We start from the raw sequence: 21418 nt of genomic DNA on the forward strand, positions 1-21418 counted from the left end.
TGATGCGATAATGTCGAATATAATTGCCACGGCTCGCAATCACCCCACCCGCTCCTCCTACATTTCGTTGTGTAGTTCGAGGTGAGTCAAGCAAGAGGGTTGGCATTTGGCGATAAGCGTCGATTTGCACGCGATAAACAGCAATAAATAATACTGAAAAATATTCGACTGACGCAATTTTCCGTTAGGCGATTTCATCGCGTGACACGTAAAAAGCATGCAAGGTTGTAAATTAGCATCGATAACGAGTCAAATGACAGTTTGACCGTGTTGGGAAGTCGATAAAGGGTATAAGCCGATCGCGATTCCGATGGTCGACCAAAAGTCAGAGACCAAGTTTCCAACAACCGTGATCCACATCGAACTTGCGCTATGAACACCGTTACGATCGTCTTACTGTTGTCGATGTGCCTTTGCGCACTGTGCGGGGCTACTCCTGCTGTTTCTTCTCTCGATCAAGGTAAAAAACGGCTGCGATCGATCGATCCGCTGCTACACAATCTTGCGCCATTGAATAATATCTTATCATTACCGAAACTTTATAAGTCGGTAGCTACAAGACATTAGTATTAATAAATTCCCTCTTACTATTGTAATAGTAAGTCTGACAATGAAATATTAAAGGCAAAGTTTACGAGTTACGAGTTATCTTGTGTCATCTATCGGACTACGAATTAAATACAACTATTTAACTCTGTTTAAGGCCATTAACAACTACATACTTTTACATTGATAGACTTCTTTATTCGTTCGTTTATTTATTCTGTCTTATCAATCTTAGTTCGTATTCGCGCTTGTTACGCGGCACCCGGCTTTTCAACGTTGACGCTTTTAAAGCTGACTTTCAATTTTCTGATTCTATCGCTGGAATACGTGCTCTTGTAAATGAATTTATCCACCGATCGTCTTGACTTGTTTTCCGCTCCCATTGACAATCGCGGATAACCTGCTTCGAGAGTAATTCATTTTCGATGCAATTCTTTATACAGGGTGGTTGGTAACCGCGGAACCAACGGTACAAGCAGAAAGGGGGTGATTCTACGCGAAAAAAGAAGACGAAAATATAGAATAACAATTTTTCGTTCGAGGCTTTGTTTTCGAGAAAATCGACTTTGAATTTTCGCTCGGTACGCCTGCACTTTATCGCGTCTCGTTATAACGGATCTCACTGTAGATTTTTAAAAAATTTTAAAAATTAAAAAAAAAATTTTATTCTATATTTTCGACTTCTTTTTTCGCGTAGAATCACCCCCTTTCCGCTTGTACCACCAGTTACCAACCACCCTGTATAAATACCGGTGTGAAATCGTAAAATTGTGAAAGAGAATTTCGTAATCCGGCATATACTTTGTCTATTTACTGATACCAGGTACGTTGATAAATTGCCAAGTTACAAGGCTCCATATCGCGTCACAGATGTGTGTTACGTTACGTCTATAAATTATAGACTTCTCTTTTACAATTTCCCAACTTTTTATCACATAGCTTGTAACTGTCGTTAACTTTACTCGTAAACTTTCCTCTTTTTTACTCATAGCACACTTATCACTTTTATTCATGGTTTACTAATACCGGTAACTTGCAACTGTCGTGACTCGTGAAATTTTGCCAATGACGTTAACGTGAATCTTCGATTGCGCAAGAGGCACGTGTTCAAGGGTAGTGCAATTTTATTAACGGGATCACGTTCCAGTTGGACTTATCCCGAGCAACGAGGTTGATACAAAGTTGCAGCGCATCGCGCGGCAGTCTTCTACATCCGACTTCATCGAAGAAACCGTATCGAGACTTGTTAATATTCCGGCCAACCTGACGACCAACATCATAAAGTTTATCCTTTCGATCATCTCCAGGATCAGATCAACGTTTCTCTCGTGGATCGAAAACATCGAATCGTTCCTCGAAAACCCTTTAACGCTGCTCAATAACAGTCAGAATTCTAATCAGAGACGACGAAGATCAAACGTGTCGAATGGCCTATCAGAATTAATAAGTGATTTGCCGAACTTGCTACATTTACCGGTAAGCTATTTGCAAGAAACGACAAGCTCGATCGGAGATTCTGTTGGTGAGAAAATCAAACATATCGCAAAAGCTATAATAAAATTGGTATGGGACTTTATAAGGACGCGACTATTACCCTGGCTTCACGAAGTGCTCAGCAAAGTCCAGCGGTCAAATATTTTGCCATCCTTTTTGAACGAAGCGATCGGAAATGTCGATTCTATTTATTCCCTTTTGCGCCTGTTCACCGAAATCACCTCGAACAGTTCATGAGTCTCGCGTGGCATCGTGATATAATTTTGGCTCGAGAGGCTGGTCGACATTATCTTCTTGATTTTAACGCTAGAGTCGTCAAAGAAGTCGTAACGTTTGGTATTTAAGACTTTCTCTTTCTACTTTTATCTCTTCCTTTTTTCTTTTTGTTTGTTAAACGTTTGTATCTAATGGTGTTTAACTTTATCGAGAAAAAGATATGAAACTGTACGAGCAAGTGTACTTATTTCGTTTGTCACGTTCATTTAATCTTAGTTAACTGTTGCCTAATATGTTTAGATACATATTATATGTTGATAATACGCTCTAGTGTGAAGAGAGGAAAATACAAAATTCCGGGCGCAAGACGCGTAAGAGGAGAAGCTTCGAAAACAATTTATTATTATTATTATTTATTTCATCGTAATGTTTTTGTATGGGAATCTTTAATTTGCGTGTTGATATGCGTGCGAGGGAAACAAGATTCTTCCGTCAATTTTTCTAACGTGGTATATCAAACAGGGAAAAAGACAGTGACGACCCGAATAACAGACGTACGTTCGAGAACTGTTTCTCGATAATCGATGCGGATAGGATCGATTTATTAATTGTTATAACAGAGTTTATATGTATAATAAAGTGAGCGACAACAAACTTTTAGCCGCTGTCATTACACTTGGTTCGGAAGGATGGAAAAAAGATAAAAATTCCTAAAACTTCTTATAAATGTTACATTCCACGTTGTGAAATATATATTTAATCTTCTACACAGCATAATTTATATATCCTTGTTTTTCCTCTTATCAGTCATTGCGCTTCTTTCGCCATCTTTATCTTTCTTGTTTTACGATCGTCTTGCGAAAACGCTTGCAACCAGAACAGCAACAAGTGTAAAGAATAACAGGAGAAATCTTCTCCATTGTTAAGGAGTGCGGGTGCAAGATACGTTCGCCAATTACGTGCCTATACGATTACCAGCAAAATCGGTTCTACAAATGCAATGCGGGACATTTGGCATGCAATCGATTCTTTCGCCATTCTTTTTCTTTTTTTTCTTGTTTGCTATTTTCTTGGAAACAGATATCAGTTACCTAGGCTTTAAACTTACACGATGATTAGATGACACATTCGTCCGGATATTTCGTGAACGTTCTAAATCGTCTTTTCCATGGAGCTGATCTGTAACGTCGAGACAAAACGCAACGTGCTAACAGTAGATGCGAGTCTCTTTTCGCGACGTATCGGTTCATTGATCGTTCGTCACGAGACTCGGTTAGGGATTAAACCGCGTATTCCAGGAAAAGCAGAATGACGCGAGTAAACAACGAAATCGAGCGCGTGTAAAATCACTGTTACGTAAGTCGAAGGACGCGTCTAATCGTGCATCGCGTCATCGTACTATTCGCCGCGACTCGCCTCTTTCCCGCAGCTCTTTGCTGCTCGTACACGAAGCGCGAAAACCATGAAATCGTCAGTGAAATGCACACGATCTAACGTCAGCTTCATCTTCCAGCTCTTCAACGTCACAGCGTTCTCCATTCACCGGAAATGAGCAAATTTTATTCGGCGTACGATAACCGTCCGCCGATAGCTCGCTGTCGCATAGTCGGTTTCGCGTATTCTATTTATAAAATTCGCCAAGTCGTAAGCTTTTGAGTCATAGAATTTCCATAACCTCGCGTATACCGCTAATTACACGCGAATTGCCCACGGTATGTGGTGGAGCGATAAGCACCGATGCACCGGGATGCGCCGCGTCGCGACCAAGCCTTTGTCGTTGATGACCGTAAGCGTCCGTGAACGCGCCCGCCCATCCGAAGTCACGTTTCAACGCCAACCACGGCCGTTAATTCGCACGTCTGGTTCGGCGAATCGCGCGTCAAATCCACGCAGGGCACACGACAATTGTACACGATTAGGAATCTACGTATAGATGGACTGCGTGTTTAGTCAGCACGATGAAAAATAAAAGTATGGTATTTCGTAGTTTATACAATATCGTATTGAATCGTATTGGTCGAAGCTCGTTTCAACGACACTCGATTCGCGTGTCTTACAATCCATCGAACATCCGTTTACGAGTTTACATGTTATCGCGTTACAACATACCGCGATTATTCGTTTGTGGACCATCGCGAGCGCGCGGGCGGACGTGCACGAGCTCGTTCCTATTCGTTTCTCGCCACAATGCAGGTGAACGCGTACGCGCCTCTACCAGCGTGCATCAGTTGCTCGCGAAATTGCAGTTGGGTCGCGTCTTTTCCAAACCGAATCCCTAAACCGACCAGTCGTTCGCAGATACTCGTTCGATGACGATCGTCGCGGCAATGGATCGTTTACCGCGTTAATCGATTGCGATTCCGCTACTTTGCAGCTTCTTTCGACCATTATCCTCGTTCAGGATCGATTCGAGTAACTCGCGACTCCTTCGTCAATGTCGCTATCGTTCGGTCGGCTTCAAACATTCTGTCAAATTTCTCTCGTATAAATATTCGTAATTTACATGACTCATGCTCCATTAAAACTTCATTTATCTGAACTTCTTCCGTCGTTTAGCGACAAACACGGTCATTAGCGATGGTTATCTGACCTCGTCGAGAAACAAACAATTTATATGTAATAATTGGAGTTGGCGTAATAGGTGCTCGCAAATGTTCCTCGTTACTTATTATTTTTGGTGACGTAGTAGCAGCAGCTCAGCAACGTTCCGATACGCGAATGAATCAGCCGGCAAATCATTCGTTTAAACGAGCTTCGACTAAAATTTCGTTGCGATAAGTGGAATTCGTCGTTCGAATAAAATAAATGCAACTCTACCGTATTAGGATTATGTCGTCGAAAAGATTTTACCAGCGCGGTTAGCAAACCGAGAGCAAAGGGTTAAATATCCGCTTGAAATCGGATTACTTGCACTCGAGCAACTTAGATTCAAGTAACTTGACGAATTTGAACAAGACTTAACAAGAACCATGACTTACTACGACTCGTAAGCGATCGGATTTTCCCGGGCAAACGTTTGAACTTTCGTGCCAATTATTTTTTATCCGACTCGACTCAGGGTAGTTACGTAAGCGAAGCTGATACATCGTCGTGTACACGACCGCGTGCGAGGCAACGTTCGCGAAAATCCTTGGCACGATATCGAAGCTCGCGGACCGATCGCGCGCCTGCGCTGCTTGCGCCATGCGATCGATAGACGAGCGATAAACATGACGACGATCGCTCGTCTTCTCGCGGGGATCGTGATACTCGGCTTTATCACGAGAACAGGTAAAAATCATCTAAAATTTCGTATGCAGACCGTTTCACCGAGTCGACTGGTCTGCCTCTGGTTGCAGAGGGCCGCTGTTCGCACAACAGTTGGGAGAAAATCGCTGGCGTTAAACCGGAAACCATCGACGCGCAAACAGTTCTCTTTAGCGCGGTCAACTCAAACGGAATAACGAAAAGTTGCTTCGAAAGGTAGGCGCGAATCTTACCCCTTTCGCTGTGCAGTAAAACGAGGAGAAATTCAAGATGAACTGTTTAGACAATAATTTCTTACGAATCTCTTAGGTTTTTTTGCTATATGTAATACGAATTGATATATCGTGGTAGATAATAAAAAATATATACAGCTTACGGTGTATATTCGCTTCTCATAGAACGTCGAATATGATATGATAAAATAAAATCGTCGGTTTTATTTTACTCTAGTAAATGTTTATTTTTAAATACTACATTTTACATGTTCCTATTCTGTGTATCATACGTTGCCAACGACTTTGGCAATATTTTGTCCGATCGCAAGATAAATCGCTCAGTCCGTCAAACAAACGTCCGTTGATTCGAATGATCCTATCTTCCTGTAAAAATCAAGTAGCAGTGACAACCAGTGAAAAGGTAAACGAAATACGTTTCTTTGACCAACGTCTTCCTTCGAACTTCAGATGCAAACGCGTAAACTGCACCGCGTTCGTCATAGACTTTGGTAGAAGCGTCTGCTACAGCGTGCGAATAGAGGACGACGAACTGGTACCCGAACCGAATTCCATCTTTTACCACCGAGTTTGCGTGAAAGGTAAGTTGAAACCGAACTGTTTATATCATTTTTTAAACTATTAAATTATTCTTGTTCGTCGTCAGTGCCGGTAAGCTGCGCGAGACGAAAACTTTGGCAGGTGGAGAGGAGTCCAGGAGCGGTGTTCATCGATTCCAGCGCGTTCCATCTATCCGATCCGATCACGAGGAACCAATGTTACGAGAAATGCATAGAGACAGGTAAGCGCGCTAGATCGGGTCGAGATCGATCGAGTTGACTCGTTGGCGATTTCCTTGCAGGAAGAAGCTGCGAGTCCGCTCAATTTCGGACTTCGAAACCCCTTTCGATCGACAAAACAGCGTTCGGACGATGCTCTCTCTCGTTGTACGAACGAGGAACCAGACCAAGAGCGTACAGGGCGTCCATGTACAGAGACGAGTACCTCAGAGATCAATGTCGAAATCTGTGTGAGTAGCAACTTTCTAGTAACTTGCAGAAACTTGGAAAACCGATCAGTCGTAACCGAATCGGACACAATGGTCGATAACGAAGAAACTCTGTGTTACAGCCAGAGACGAGTATTGCTCGTACGCGGAATTCCAAAATGTCTCGTTACCGTACTCTGACGTCGCTTTGATGGACCTTGACGAGAAGCAGGTAAATTTTTGGTACTTTATACGCTATTGAAAATGACGATTTTATAGCCATGCATAAATATTTAATCATAGTCATAACCGACTTATCAATTTATTTTCATGCATATCTTGTCACATTGAAATCTTCGAAATAAACGTCTCTAACCATAGGAACGACAGGTCGATCTATCAAACCTATAAGACTTCTCTTCGCTCCTGTTCATTTAGCTCATGCAACAGAGTCGCCGATAGCGTTAATCCTCTAATTCCGCTTTGTATGTCTCGTATGTGTTCCTGTTGTTTCCTTGTAATTTCGTTCGACGATCGAATCGACGCAGTGCGAGAAAAGATGCGACTCGAGCGTGGATGGTTTTATCTGTCGAGGATACACGTTTGCCAATTCGTCCGGTCAACCACTTTGCCTACTGCACTCGGAAGACACCACCAGTCTAGGAGTTAGCTCGTTGATCGACGCGACGAACGTGGTCTACAGAGAGCGAGAACCTTGTTTAGATCGTAAGTGATCTTGTCTTTAGATTTAAAAACGAATCGATAGATTTCGAACGAAAAAACGATAGATTTCACGCTCGATGTTTCTCGTGGTCAGTGAAGGTGCGGTGCAACGATTCGACGATGACGGTCGAGTTGAAAACGAGCGACCCCTTCTTTGGCCGGCTCTACTCGAACGGATACGCGGATACCTGCGACGCTCAGGGTACAGGCAGTAATCGAACAATATTGACGTTACCTATTCCACCCGTTGACCAGATTCGCGAGGGTACCCTTCGTTGCGGATTGCACCCTGCCTTTTCCGTCGACGATCAAAATCGGTAAGATATCATAGACGAAAGCAATATAGCACAATCGTTAAGTCAGCGAGCGATTAGAGTTTACACGGTTCGAACATCGAAAGATTAATTGGAGAAAATCTTGAAGGAGTAAATAGTTGGAGCATCTTTTACAAATTTCAAGCTTCCTTTCTGTTTCTCGTGTTTCTGATTTCTCGGGAAACTATCGCGTCGCGAACTTTACAGTTTGCCTTTTAACGTCTACCCTGAAGACGTGACAAAACATTAGCGCAAAAAGGTAACTCGTAACCGGATCGTCCGCCGAAGAACCAAAAGCATTGTAACAAAAATGAAAGAAAAAACGATATTGTCGTTCGTAGAACGCGACCGTTGGTTTGGACAACGATCGTCGTACAATTCAATCCGATCGTTCAACGACTCGGCGATCAAGCAGTCAGGGTTGGATGCTCGTTAAACGATCGAGCACCTCCGCAACCAAAAAACGTCACCGTTCAATCTAGTTTCAGCTTTCTCGATCCAAAGTGAGTATCCATGTCTTCGTCTTTTATACCCGCGATACGCCATTTTCCATTTTCCATTTCCTATATTATTTAGCGCAGGAGTGCCGCCGATCTCTTCAACGATCGTCAACGCGTCCTCGCAAGCGCCGATAGTCACCATGAGGATATTAGACGAGAACTCGGCAGTCGCTATGGTCACGCATTTAGGTCAGAAGCTCACTCTGAAGATTCAACTGAGTCCACCAGATGGTAATGGAATGCTTTTACAGTAATCTTCGTTTCCTTATCTTTCTACACGCTCCAAATATAATTAAACTTAAAATAGCTTTTAAACTAATCAGTCGCAATTCTCTTTATCGTTTTTTGACGCAAAATATTCCAAGTGATCGATGTACGTTTAAAAGATATAGATACGCTCCTCCTAAAAGTTTATGTAAATCTTTTCCATACGTCGTTGAAAACATACGAAAGAACTGTACTTGTAGAATCTTAGAGCAGATCTTACGTCTTTTTCATTTAACAGTCGCTCTAACCCTAACCGGAAAACAGATACAACCTGTCCCAATGGCAACGATTATTCTGTACATGTAATTTCCTACAATTTATGGCTCGTAGGTCCTTATGACATTACCGCCGGACACTTAGTAGCGAGCAGCGCTTCCGGCGATGCCTCGTATCTGCTACTGGACGAACTCGGATGTCCCACCGATCCAACCACCTTCCCCGCTCTCTCCAAGGATCCAGTCGATGGTCGTTCATTAATCGCAACTTTTACAGCCTTCAAGTTCCCCAATAGTCAACGAGTCCGTTTCAACGTACTCGTCCGATTCTGCTTGGACAAGTGCATACCGGTTAGTGAAATGTACAGTCGCATTTATCGCTACGATCCTTTTCCCTCGACGGTAGGAATATGGCGAACGTGTAAATGAATACATTAAGGGACAAGAGAACATCAATCGATTTAATCGCAACTAAGATCGTACGTCTGCATCTTTATTAGTTCGAAGGCGCTGTACAGTGAAAATAGCTTGATTTAAAAAAAATTGAATTACTAAAATTCTTACAAATTGATGTTTCAAATTTCTAGTTGCAAGCTTACTCAATAAACTGTTACTTAAGATCAAGCTGTGAAAGTAGCATTAGTTCTAAATCTACGTGTTATGCTTCTGAAACTGTTCTTATGAATTGGCAAACTACGGTTTCGAAAGTTTCAGAAGGGTTTCGCGTTCTTGCAAGCCTATTCGATTTAATATTAATTTAACGTCGTTGCGTACGTCCTTCCCGCCAAGAATACGTTCGCGATCGTCCCACGATGGTCGATTCACCGTGTGATACGCGTTACAGACCAACTGCAACGGCGATAAACCTTCTTACGGAAAAAAGAAACGAGCTAGCGAGTCTTGGAGTACGCAGGCAACCTACCACGCCGAAACAACGCCAACGTCCAAGGACGAAACTCCGGACGAGTTATCGCTGGAACTCTCCATAATCGTTCAAAACTCCGTCGCGTCTTCGGCTGATCGTTTATCTTCGAGGGAGAACTCGTCCCCTGATACCGTGCTAATCGCCGGAGGAAGTGAGTTTCGCAAACTTTTGTAATCTCCAAACCAACTGAAAACTTTTCTTTTTATTTCGCGACCGATTTTCCTCGCTTATTATTTCTGTTCTATCTTGCCCTTAGATTCTGTGGACGGACTGCTCTGCGTCGACGCTAGTCTCGCTTTGAGTCTACTGATCTTCTTGTTGATCGTCCAAATAACGCTTATCGTTGGCTGTCTATTGACCGTGGCACAATACAGAAGAACGGCCATACGAGCGGAAGAAGACAGAGCCAATATCTTAGCCAGGCATCTCTACGGCATTCACGGAGGGAACTTGGACGTAGCGCGGAGAGTCAGATGGGCTGATCACAATCTATCCTCCTTGTCTCGCGACTGACTCAATCTGATTGCGTTGCCCGCATAGCTACATTTCTTCCCCCCCCCCTCTCTTTGTCATTGACACGTTTCCAATCGGTTTCTTTTTACGATGATTGAACGGATGGTAGGAAAGGAGATGGTAGGAGATCCTCGCGTGAGACGCGCGGCAAGGCCGCGGATTGTTTTCAACCAAAACTTGTATTAAAGAAGGAACAACGATGAATAGACAATTACGTAACTATGCGGTAAACTAGTTTTATGTGAGTAGCATTCGCGTGTCGATATTGTTGATCGGTAATACGCAGTCATTAAGTCATCTATCCTCTTATCTTCGTAGTCCTGCATTTTCCGTAGTGTGTTAACGTAACATCTGCAACAAAGAACAAACGCGTTTCATTGATAAGTTTTAGATAGACAGGGAACGAGATGGAGACTTAAACGCGTCCGTAGATTATACGATACTTATCGATCTTGAACGTAATCTTAACGAATAAGATCGCCGCTACATAGTATAATTCTGTTTTCCTTGTAATACGCGTTATAACGCGTCGGTATCAATGCCATTTTGTAATTACAAAATGACCGTAACGCTCATTAACCGCGTGTATTACGAGGAAAATGAAATTCTCGCTCCAAACGTAACAAGTAGATTGCGGAAGTTTATACAAAGTGCATACTTTCGCGAAGCGATAAGCAAAGTAAAGCGAAACTTCGATAGGAGTATCAATATCTTTCGTCGAATTAAAGCATCTGAAAAATTGTTTTCTATTTTGCTGTCACATTCCGTATTTAATTTATCTGTCCTGCATGTACTTCGCGTACATCTTGAACATATTTTTCGTATTCATCTGCATATCGTAGTTGTCTAAACTTCCGCAATTTAGTCATAAATATTCCGTGACGTATGGACTAACATCGATCATTCCTTACCTTTTCCACATGCCGATGCGCAGCTTAATTGTCCTGGATTGGAGTACTCGACATCGTCCGAGCCGCATACCGGATTGTATTCGCTCGTCGTCTGAAAATTTTATCGCCCCTTCTCATTTAGTGCGACGAATCGCGTTTCACTTTTCAGCTTCTGAACCCCCATGAGAATAGAGGACAGGATTTTCTATAAGCGTTAGTCGCGTGTGCCCAGACGTACTACGATGTTCTCCTTAATTCAAGTGCTATTCTTCTTCGTTCAATTTCAAATATTTATATCCTACTTGTGTACGATACAATTTATAACACATTGACTGCGGATGACACTGCGTCGATGTCATGGTCTGGTAGCTCTTAAAAGCGGAAAATACCACGTCACGATCGTCAGCACGTGTTAAGGAAACAAAGATTTCAGTCACGCTGAGCAACCCCGCGACGTCAGTTCCGCAATCAAAGTCAACGAAAGATAAAAGATACGAGAACTGTAAACATCTGGATATATTTTGAAAAATGAAAATTTACTATACAAAACGTTTCAACTAAGAAGAACAGCGTGGCTCTGGATTCTTCCGATCGAAACGTGAGTATCTGACTCGATGCTTATAGGAAATCTCGCCTTTACACAGCGTCACGAGTGGATGCGTCATTTGCAAGTTCGGCAAGTTATAGACCAAGTTATAAACCAGTATGACCGGTATAACGAATAAATAGCCATGACCTTCGACACGTTTTAACAAACCTGCGCGATAAGTTAGAGGAAAGGAAGAAAAAGATCGAAAATTTCAAGGGCTTTCACGACTCACCAGACACGTAGCTATACACCGGTTGTATCGAGAGTCGAAGGAGGCATCCTCCGTGGTCGTCGAAGGTGTTGCAGAACTAGTGGTAGTTGTCGTGGTTGCGACGTTTCTACCGTCTGCAGGTCCGTCGAAAACGAATCCGTCCACCGAGAACGTACTGGGTATCGTTTGAATCTCGACTTTGCCACCAGCCAGACCATCGTTCTTTGTACGACAGCAACGGTTAATTAATTCAGGATCCAATTGATAAAACGTATAAAACGTTTCGACGATTAGGCGATTTCAATTATTCTTACCTGTGGAAATGCGATCACGCTTCTGCTCGAGGCGATAGCTACACACAACATGCATTTCCATCGTTAGAACGTAAATCGATCCTTTATACAAATCTCTACGATCCACTTATTTCGCGAGACATACTCACCTAACGCTAGACAAAATTGCCACATTTTGGTTAATCGTGCACCTCCTTTTCTCTATCGTAAATTTACGCGAATACACGGATAAACGCACTTTACAGATTCTTCTCCTTTCTTTTCCGATCTTTATATTCTCGATACACGTTCGGTTGACACACCAAGATCGAGAGTTTACTGAACGGAAAGAAGTCGTCCGCGTACTTTTATAGCCGAGTCGAACGAGCCAACCAGAGAGAATTGTCGATTAATCTTAAAAGTCCTCGCGCGAACTACTTAATACATGCAAATACTGGGTTTTCCTGTTCGGTCACTATTCTGTGCACTGTTCAGTTTCTTCTTCTTTTTTTAACGCCTTCGAAAATAACAACACAGGAAGTAATAAAAGACCATTTCTAGAATTGCTAATTTATGCTTCTCTCTTATCCCCTTCTTTGTTATCTTATTATGCAGAACAAAGATATTGCAGAAATAATACGTCTTCGTTACGTGTCTCGTATATATTATACATGTTATACATTATAAATACATAATGAATTGCCTAGTTTGGAAATCTCACTTTCCGTGAGATTTATTCAAGGCTAGTGACGAGTATTTCGTATTAAAGATACTCTTTCGGTATGAATCAATTAAATCGAGACAAAATCTCGAATCACGTTTAATAATCATTAATTGCAAAAATAAGAAGGTATAAAATTGTGTTTCTTAGTTTTCAATAAGATAATTTATTCACACATTTTAACAATATACAATTTATCTGTTTACATGATATTTGCATAAGTTACAATGACGTCTAAATATCAGATTAGGATTTCTTTCAGCGTAAACATGATATAATCTCTAACTAAAATTTATACAAATTCTTCTATTATATATTTATATAATATGTATACATCCGGATATCTTAATTTTACGGTGTGTACGCAAAAGCGTGCACAGAATACAGAATTGCCACAAATACGTTCTAAGTGCAATTGCAATTTTACAATTACGTACGAAAACCATCAATACCGATATAAAATATTATATAGATACCGACGAAGTTTGGATCGTACCGGTAAAAAATGCTTAATACTTAGAATCAATATGCACTCGCTATTACTCATGGTTCCTTTAGAAACCATCCATCTCGTTTAAAGAGATTTTCTTTTCTCTAATTTTCTTTATACTATTTTAATATTTTACAAAACAATCTACACTTTTCCTCCCACATTTTTCTCTTGTTATCGTGTTTAATAATGTTTACACGTTATCAAAGTAAAGCATGTGTATTTGAAGGAATAACAAATTTAGAAAATTTTTCGGAAATATACACGCATAGCGATATTGCCACGTTCGCGCAATTTAGCATCGTCAGTAATTGCGATCTTTAAAAATGTTGTTCCGTCTATCACAAAAATATTTTAAATGAATCTTAAAAATTAAATATGTGTTGGCAGTTAATAGGAATGACAACGTGGAAATATTATACAGAGCCACTGCAGTAAAGTGGTTCAAACAAAAACTTCTTTTTACCTCCCTTGCTTCATCGACAGACGAATCCTATTTAATCAACTATAAACATGAATATTGACAATACTAAACAATTACCAACGATTTCATACTATTCGCTCGGTCGATTTGCAAGAATTATATTTCGGTTCCATTTCGAAACTGTTTTAATTTTCACTGTTTCTTTTCCCCAAATACTTTAAATCGTTGTTCACATCAATAATATCGCTTTATTTACGACTGTTCAGATTGGTACGCAGCATAAATCGTTCCAGCTTTTTTCTTTGCCAAATCTTTTGCCTTTTTAGCAGCGTCCTTTACTTTTTCCGCTCTACCCTGTAACGAATGTTGAAAATCTTCCGCGAGACTAGTCCTTGCCCCAGCTCCTTCATCGACCTGAAATAAAAAGAAAGAAACATGTAAATATAAATTTTTTCCTTTCGAAGCTTGGATTATGTACGTTGTTCTTACTAGATGAGCAAAACCCATTTGGGAAAGTGTCGGATTCATATACTGTGCTGTTTGTGGAAACATATGTGCTAGGACATAATTAAACCCGTTATACATCAGAGTACAATTCTTTTTAAATCTATCCAATCCAAATGCTTGAATAGCTCTACCAAATCCAAATACTTGGCTGTCGATCCAAGCTGATCTTTTTGCAACTGTCCAATTAGGATTTTCTTCGCACACCTTATAAACAACTTTCTCCACAACAACCTGTGAAACAAGAAAAGCGTAATAAAAGTTAATTTCCAAGTAATCGCAATACAACAGCTCCCACAAACTTGCTATACCAAATTACCATGACTTTAGTGTAACCTAAATTTCTTGTATATGTTGTTAAAGTTTTCGTTTTGGGGTCCACTGTGACCTCTTCGACAATTTTTACAACATTTTTACTAATAAATCTCTCTCCCCATTTTGGTACTCTGTTAGTTTTTGTCAGAAGTCGTCTGGTATGTAATATGCCATCTTTAACCTTCCTTGATACAGTATCTTCTGTAAGTACATGGGCGCTGAAAAAATAATTTGAATTGTACTATTTCTTCTAAATATTTATCAGTAAATAATAATATAGTTTTACGTATTTCACAAATGCATTTGGAGTTTGATACCTACCTATTAGGATTTGGATATCTTTGCCAAAATCCACGTGCTACTTGATCCCAATTAAATTGGAAAATTGTATTACTTTCATAATACTTCATTTTGTTGACCAGTATAATTTGTACTGTCTAAACAGAATTACAACATTCAAACAATTTCATTGCAAATTGCAAACTTATTCATATGTCAACAATTCTTAATTTTAACTTGTTTCTTTTAATCCGAAACTGAACCAAATGAATACATATATGAATACACATATGAAAGCATATATGTATATAGGGAATTCTCTCCCTTTCAAAGAGGAGAAAAGAAGTATACAAAAGTATACAAAAAATCAATTTGTTTAGAAATAAACTTTTGTAGTTCCACAAATTAATATCACAACATTAACATAACGCGAAAAAAATATAATATCACAGTAATAGAAATAATATTTCTTGTAGATGAATAAGAAATTCGAGGTTTACGCAATAGTATTAAGCCATTATTAAGGACACATGCATGTGTTGTATATACTATATTACATATGAAGAGCATAAAATTTGTAAAAGTATTTAAAAACAAAAGAAGATAAATCTTTTATACACATGCATTAATATAATTTTATCAACTTAACACGAAAACGAATTAACTTTCATTAATTATCCGATCGAGCGAGAATGAAATTACATAACCCTTTCTGATATTTGAAAGCTTACTAAATAAAATTATTAAATTATCACTTGGATTTATTGACATTTGTAATAATTCCAAAATATCACGAAATTACAAATATGCACGATAATTAAAATTTGTCTAAAGAATTACAAGAGTGCCTATACCAGAAAAATTAATCCACTCCGAAAGAATATTTTGATTTGAAACTTGATTTGTTGTGAACGTACAGCGCTTTTTTCTCGAAGACTATATTGGTAAAGTCTAAGCTAACGCAAAATTCATAACATATTTATGTTACTTACATAGTTATTTTGTTAATAAATTACACTTTTTTCATATCCAATTGTCAGTTAAACGTTGTGTCATACTGAGTAACTCAGTAACTGGTAAACGACTTGTTCCGCCGTCGATATTATTGAACTGTGCCTTACCGTGTTCCAACATGTTTGTTCAAATTCACACACGTGCAAATGCATGCTTGCATATACACCAGGAGTCAGTATGGACAACTTAAAATAGACAAACGAACAAAGATAAACTGTTTGTTTAATTCCAGAAAACTTGGTCCACTGGAATTTCTATGAAAACACACGTATTTAAAGATAAATTATTCCATTTAAACACTCATTGTACGTAAAAAAATTTCAAAGAAAATGTTAAGCGATTGGTTATATACCATTTTTCAGTATGAAATGTGGTAAGACCGTAACAATTCAAAACATCAACGGATTATGTTTTTGTTTTGTTGTGCTGGTAAATTAAAAATCAATTAATTACTATTTTCATGTTGTTTACAAACAACCAAGAGTTACGAGATTAGGCCGATCATCGTTGATAGTTTAAAAAATAAAAAGTTTAAAAATGCCTATAAAGACAAAGCAAATAAAAGGGATATTAATACCCATGGAGGAACAAGTAAGAAAAATATAGCAGTTTTCTAACATTCCTATATTATTCAATTTTGTAAAGAGTAACAAAGTTTTAATGTGTTCCATATCTTAGGTAAATAAATTGAAAGAACTAATAAATGCCAACCCTGTTACTCCAAATGGTTCTATATCAGAAAGCTCGTCTCTCTTCGAACACTTGGAATGTTTGGGAGAAAAATTTGATACCTTGGTAAAAGGAGAAATTAGTGATTATGAAGAAATGGAATCAAAGATTATTAGTATTGTAGAAGAATTTTGTTCGCTAAAATATATGGATGAGTCTGTATGTCAAAGAACATTATACATGTTAGTTTATTGTCAACCATTATAAAAGAATTCCTTTTAGATTGAAAACATAGACAAAGAAATGGCAGTTCAAATTTTGTCCACTGTGTTAGATAAATTTAAATTAACTCTTGAAGGTCTAGAAAAATTAGAATGTTTGCCACTGAAACAAAGATTGACAGAATGCCTAGACTACATCAAGGAAATGGGTCAAGCCAATGAAATTGAACATTTTCAAAACATCAAGGTATAAAAGATACGGACACAAGACATTCTGTACTGTTTTCTGCAATTATCCTAATTATATTATATTAAATTATATTATCAGGAATTAGGCACTTCCATTCTGGAATTGCTTGGACCATTACAAATATATAAAAAAAGCTTAGTGTGTCAGTTGTTAGCTGATAAGATCAAACTATATTTGTGTCAGTTGTGTGCAGCATTTAAACTGTTAGTACAATTAGTACAAGAACAACACCGGCTAAATGCACCAATCTATGTAATAAAATGTTTTATGATCTCTACATTTTAAAAGCACACACAAGCTTACTCTAATAGGATACTTATGCTTTTATTCGCATAGAATTGCAAGAAATATGTCTGTGAAAGACTCTGCTTTTGCTTGAAGATGATAATAGAAATATTGGATACATCAGATTCATTACCTGAGGATGAAGCATTTGAACAAAAAAATCATTTTGTTTATAGGTAATCTAACTAAATAATTTCAATTGTTTTTAAGGAAACAGCGCTTTATATCTCTTTCATCAATTTATTTTATATTTAGGATGGATTTGGTATTGGATATCTTGTCAGAGATTCCAAATAAATCACAAAAAGATCAAATATTGGAATGCAAAGACTTATGGCTTCGAATAGAAGATGTATTCTCGTGTGCGATGGCAATTGCACAGGTCTGCAAACCTTGCAATTTTAAAGCGATAACCGGAACGTGTCAGTCGATTATATCTGAATATGAAAATTTGAAGTTCCAATTAACGTCCGAATCATCTGATACAGCATTGAATAATTTGTTCATGAACAGTTTAAGCGACGCGCTTTATCGATTAGAACGTAAAATTAATGTGTCGGTATTGAATCTTGTTATGGAAGTTTTCAGTGATCCCTTTCACGCTCTGAGAAAGCTCGTTACAATCTGTGGCAATTCATTAAGCGCTAAAAAACGATCTAAGAACGATTTATCCAATGCTATAGAGGATTTCGATCAAATTATAGACAAATCCATGCAAATTGGATTGTTTGCTATTGCCTCTTGCAAAGATAAAAATCGTAAGTCAAACTCTATTAATTAATACAAAATTCGCATCTGTGTCTTGTTAGTTATTCACCATTCTTTACGCTGTATTATCTAGGGATTAATCAAATACGAAACTGTTTGGCAAGTCTCGAATCTTTGGAAACAGAGTTGATTTCTGCCATTACTACTTTTTATTTGCATCCAGAGAGTAAAGAAATGCGAGAAAATGTAAAACTGTTAACTGGACAGTGGCAATTGGAAGTCAATAAGTTGCACGATGCGATTAATCTAATTATAGATTCGGGTGCTTACTGTCAGGTATTTTATGACAATGTCTATTCTATGCACATCAAAGATACATCTATACAAAATTTCCACGCCATTATCATTATTTTTAGGTAGTATTAGACGATCTTCAGGATCGTATTTCCGTAATGACAAATTGTCTCGACAATAGGAAGCCTGTTACTCAAGCGCAAGTACAAAGTATTGTACTTCGATCCTTGTCGCTCTCCCGCCAAATAAGTATCACCATAAACGATATTGGAAGCGACATTATTGAAAGGCAAACAATAATGATGATTAGAGAATTAAAAGCTGGTAAGTATTTATTATGAAATCGTTAATTTATATTTTGTTATATGTAAACCCGTAATCGATTTTTTTTTTTTATTTTAAAGCAATATTCGAAGCTGATGCTGCCTCGAAAAGTCTGTTAGTGGATAACGCTACGGAACCACAGCAATTGCGAGTAATAAAAAGATGCGAATTAATTTTAAACGTAGTAAAACGATTACATCCCGCTTTAGTTGCTATTATGAATAATACAACATTGATGAATACAAGTTATGGAAAAAGCAGTAAGGGGCAAGGCGATACTATTCACGGTAGGTTATTCTATTTTTAATTACCAATTAATTGCACATAATATTTCGATATACGAATCTTTCCTTTCTTAGACGTGAGTAACAAATTGGCATCTACAATTTATGGATTATCTAATGATCATCATCATCAAAAACCTTTAGCCTATATAAGAACTCCTTATACAGGTAAGAATAGTATATTGTGTATCATTAATTCTTCTATATGCTTCGTTATTCTTTATTCGGTACATCTTTCTAGTGAGCAGTTGCAAAACACCCTTATCTATACAAACTGCGAATAGTATTTCTAAAACACAATTGAATTTATCATGTTTGATTCCTTATATCAAGAAAGGGCGCGAGATGCGCACCGAACGTTCGGTCATGTATAAAACACCACGCAAAAATGACTCTGTTGATCAATCCTTGACCGACATTAGGTTAAAACCACGTAGTTTGACTAGTATCAGACAGCATCTGTTTAGCAGGGACAGTGTTAGTTTTCATGATGATATCTGTTTGTCTGAGGAAACTATGAATCTAACAGGTAACGTTAGTGAGCACAACAATATTTCAGTTTTGAATTATTGCGTGTTATAATTTTAATTGACCACTAATTGTTGACATAATAAAACTTTCAGGTATATTAGAAAGATTTGTATTTTCCTGTACAAATCTGTGCACAACCTCGTCGAAATTTCATCACGTAGAAAAAACGCAACATGATACGATCGCTGAAAAATCAGATAAAAAGTCTGTTAGACGTTTAACAGAATCGTTGGTTGAATGCATCGAAACGCAATCTGAGATTACAACTGGTAAAATGGATCAATGTTCTACGATCGGCGGAGGCGACGGGCCATCAATTGTGGATATATCGGAAAGTTACGATGATACTCAACATCCGAATAAAAGTACAGAAATAACACAAGAACGACTATTTGGAGATTAAATGTTGCCGTTATGATTTATGTTGGTGAAGGAGAACATTGATCTTCATTGAATTTGGAGTTTCAGTACATCGATTAGAAAATATAAACGTTCGCTGTTGAAATATAATACCTTAAAGTGGTTTCTATTAAACACAACAACAATACCTTCAGAGCGAGGAAATAAAAAAGAATGAGAAAGGGGGGAGATAAAGAATAGAGATTTTACTTATATCTATGTTCTATTTCAATTTTTTCATGAATTTTAAGATTTGTAAAATTTTCATTAATAAAGGAATGTTTTTGAATTAGCCTCCCCTCCACTTTAACTTCGATTATATTAATCAACTTTTCGATTGTCAATCAATCGCGAACTGCGTGTATCGTATCGAATAAGTGTATGCGATATATCGTATCTCGCTATTCTCGTTTGTGAAACTAGTGTGTGTATTTGTTGAAAGCAAATCGAGATATTCACGTGACTCCCATTTACATCAGTAAATTGGTTGCTCGGTGGGTTCAGCCCATTTTTAAAAGACATAGAAAATTTATTTATTACAAAGAAAATGGGAGCGTCAATAATACCACTGTTACTTTTTACGGCATTATGGGCTGTAGTAGGAATTGTCTTACCAATCTTTGTTCCAAGAGGTGCTAATCGTGGGTACGTGTTTTATTATATGTTGTATTATTATAAAAATTCTAGATGTTTAAAAATTGTTTTTGTTAAAAACAAAAGTGAAGTACTAGATTGTTTAATAATAACCTAAGTCTTCTTTTCTTGCAGGATCCTTCAGGTTATGCTTATGTTGACAGCATTTACATGTTGGTTATTGTAAGTTAACAAATGTCAAATGAAGCATTTAACTGAATTTTTTTATTAAATACCATGCAAATTATTATTTGTTCTTATAGCTGGTTATGTTGCTATATGGCTCAAATGAATCCTTTAATCGGACCAAAATTACCTAAAAATACGATTCTTATGATGGCACGAGAATGGGTAAACATGTTTTCCTATTACAATAATATCATTATACATGTACTTGCTATAAATTACACAGGACTAATAACCATAATTTTTTCTTGCATCAAATGTATTTGTTACAGAGCCACGTCCAATTTAATCAATAGTAGAATAATCATAGGAGGAAAATGCATTTATTATGGGTATATCAAACTGTTTCTAAAAGTTTGTATAATTAGTGAATTGTATAATTACTACAATGAAAGTGAAACAAATTAGGCTTTTGTGTATATCAGAAGTTTTAAAAATGTAAATCAAGTATTAAAGGAAACATTCTGATAAATTAAATTAATATATATATATATATATTTTATGACAATTGTATATTTTCATTTAGTGTAAAACATTGTTTTAGTATAATCTCATACTGTGAAAAGGACGATGTATATTATGTAACAGAGATAATAATAATAATAACAGCGCAACAACAATAATAAAATAATTCATGTTCGAATGAAATTCGTTACATATTACTTGTTCATTATATGTGATTGTTTCATTTTATTTTTTTAACACGACCCTTGTCTCATCAAATTTTGTACTAATAAATAAGAGAATCGATATCCTACATAAAAAT

The 21418-nt window shown here is 37.8% G+C and overlaps 6 protein-coding genes and 1 long non-coding RNA gene across 10 annotated transcripts; 4 read left to right on the forward strand and 3 right to left on the reverse strand.

Annotated features, from left to right (window-relative positions):
• Nucleotides 1–264: 264 nt before the first annotated feature.
• LOC117166198 (uncharacterized) lies at nucleotides 265–3023 on the forward strand. The gene is made up of 2 exons (XM_033349973.2): nucleotides 265–460; nucleotides 1694–3023. The coding sequence occupies exons 1-2, from the start codon at nucleotides 373–375 to the stop codon at nucleotides 2275–2277; spliced, it is 672 nt and encodes a 223-aa protein (XP_033205864.2). The 5' UTR covers nucleotides 265–372; the 3' UTR covers nucleotides 2278–3023.
• LOC143303671 (uncharacterized) lies at nucleotides 1686–4443 on the reverse strand. The gene is made up of 2 exons (XR_013060192.1): nucleotides 3365–4443; nucleotides 1686–3245 (listed from the first exon to the last, which is right to left on the reverse strand). It is a non-coding gene; the product is annotated as an uncharacterized LOC143303671 (long non-coding RNA).
• Nucleotides 4444–4534: 91 nt separating this feature from the next.
• On the forward strand, nucleotides 4535–12691 carry LOC117166187 (uncharacterized). The gene is made up of 13 exons (XM_033349953.2): nucleotides 4535–5526; nucleotides 5595–5718; nucleotides 6186–6316; nucleotides 6382–6516; nucleotides 6577–6744; nucleotides 6846–6934; nucleotides 7251–7428; nucleotides 7520–7742; nucleotides 8081–8242; nucleotides 8316–8470; nucleotides 8837–9072; nucleotides 9566–9797; nucleotides 9903–12691. Exons 1-13 carry the CDS (start codon nucleotides 5466–5468, stop codon nucleotides 10157–10159), a joined length of 2151 nt encoding a protein of 716 aa, XP_033205844.2. The 5' UTR covers nucleotides 4535–5465; the 3' UTR covers nucleotides 10160–12691.
• Nucleotides 10320–12433, reverse strand: LOC117166199 (uncharacterized). Its single transcript, XM_033349974.2, has 5 exons — nucleotides 12292–12433; nucleotides 12164–12201; nucleotides 11871–12071; nucleotides 11071–11161; nucleotides 10320–10510 (listed from the first exon to the last, which is right to left on the reverse strand). Exons 1-5 carry the CDS (start codon nucleotides 12314–12316, stop codon nucleotides 10458–10460), a joined length of 408 nt encoding a protein of 135 aa, XP_033205865.2. The 5' UTR covers nucleotides 12317–12433; the 3' UTR covers nucleotides 10320–10457.
• A 301-nt stretch (nucleotides 12692–12992) lies between the features above and the next one.
• prel (preli-like) lies at nucleotides 12993–15991 on the reverse strand. Of its 4 annotated transcripts, XM_033349970.2 has the most exons (5): nucleotides 15847–15984; nucleotides 14897–15012; nucleotides 14580–14793; nucleotides 14246–14494; nucleotides 12993–14170 (listed from the first exon to the last, which is right to left on the reverse strand). In XM_033349970.2, exons 2-5 carry the CDS (start codon nucleotides 14983–14985, stop codon nucleotides 14009–14011), a joined length of 714 nt encoding a protein of 237 aa, XP_033205861.2. In that variant the 5' UTR covers nucleotides 14986–15012; nucleotides 15847–15984; the 3' UTR covers nucleotides 12993–14008. The 4 variants fall into 4 exon arrangements, with proteins under 4 accessions (XP_033205861.2, XP_033205860.2, XP_076481111.1 ...); XM_033349969.2 differs by having other exon boundaries at nucleotides 12993–14494; nucleotides 15847–15991; XM_076624996.1 differs by having other exon boundaries at nucleotides 12993–14494; nucleotides 14897–15008; nucleotides 15847–15969.
• Nucleotides 15992–16052: 61 nt separating this feature from the next.
• On the forward strand, nucleotides 16053–20122 carry Spt (Spitting Image). Its single transcript, XM_033349952.2, has 12 exons — nucleotides 16053–16459; nucleotides 16547–16756; nucleotides 16820–17005; nucleotides 17087–17260; nucleotides 17345–17469; nucleotides 17549–18051; nucleotides 18135–18337; nucleotides 18418–18619; nucleotides 18700–18906; nucleotides 18979–19071; nucleotides 19145–19432; nucleotides 19527–20122. Exons 1-12 carry the CDS (start codon nucleotides 16406–16408, stop codon nucleotides 19835–19837), a joined length of 2556 nt encoding a protein of 851 aa, XP_033205843.1. The 5' UTR covers nucleotides 16053–16405; the 3' UTR covers nucleotides 19838–20122.
• A 115-nt stretch (nucleotides 20123–20237) lies between these two features.
• LOC117166201 (V-type proton ATPase subunit e) lies at nucleotides 20238–21327 on the forward strand. The gene is made up of 4 exons (XM_033349976.2): nucleotides 20238–20478; nucleotides 20602–20649; nucleotides 20730–20817; nucleotides 20925–21327. Exons 1-4 carry the CDS (start codon nucleotides 20381–20383, stop codon nucleotides 20946–20948), a joined length of 258 nt encoding a protein of 85 aa, XP_033205867.1. The 5' UTR covers nucleotides 20238–20380; the 3' UTR covers nucleotides 20949–21327.
• The last annotated feature ends 91 nt before the right edge of the window (nucleotides 21328–21418 follow it).

This window comes from Bombus vancouverensis, chromosome 15 (genome assembly GCF_051014615.1).
Source record: "Bombus vancouverensis nearcticus chromosome 15, iyBomVanc1_principal, whole genome shotgun sequence".
In the NCBI taxonomy this organism is placed as follows: domain Eukaryota; kingdom Metazoa; phylum Arthropoda; class Insecta; order Hymenoptera; family Apidae; genus Bombus; species Bombus vancouverensis.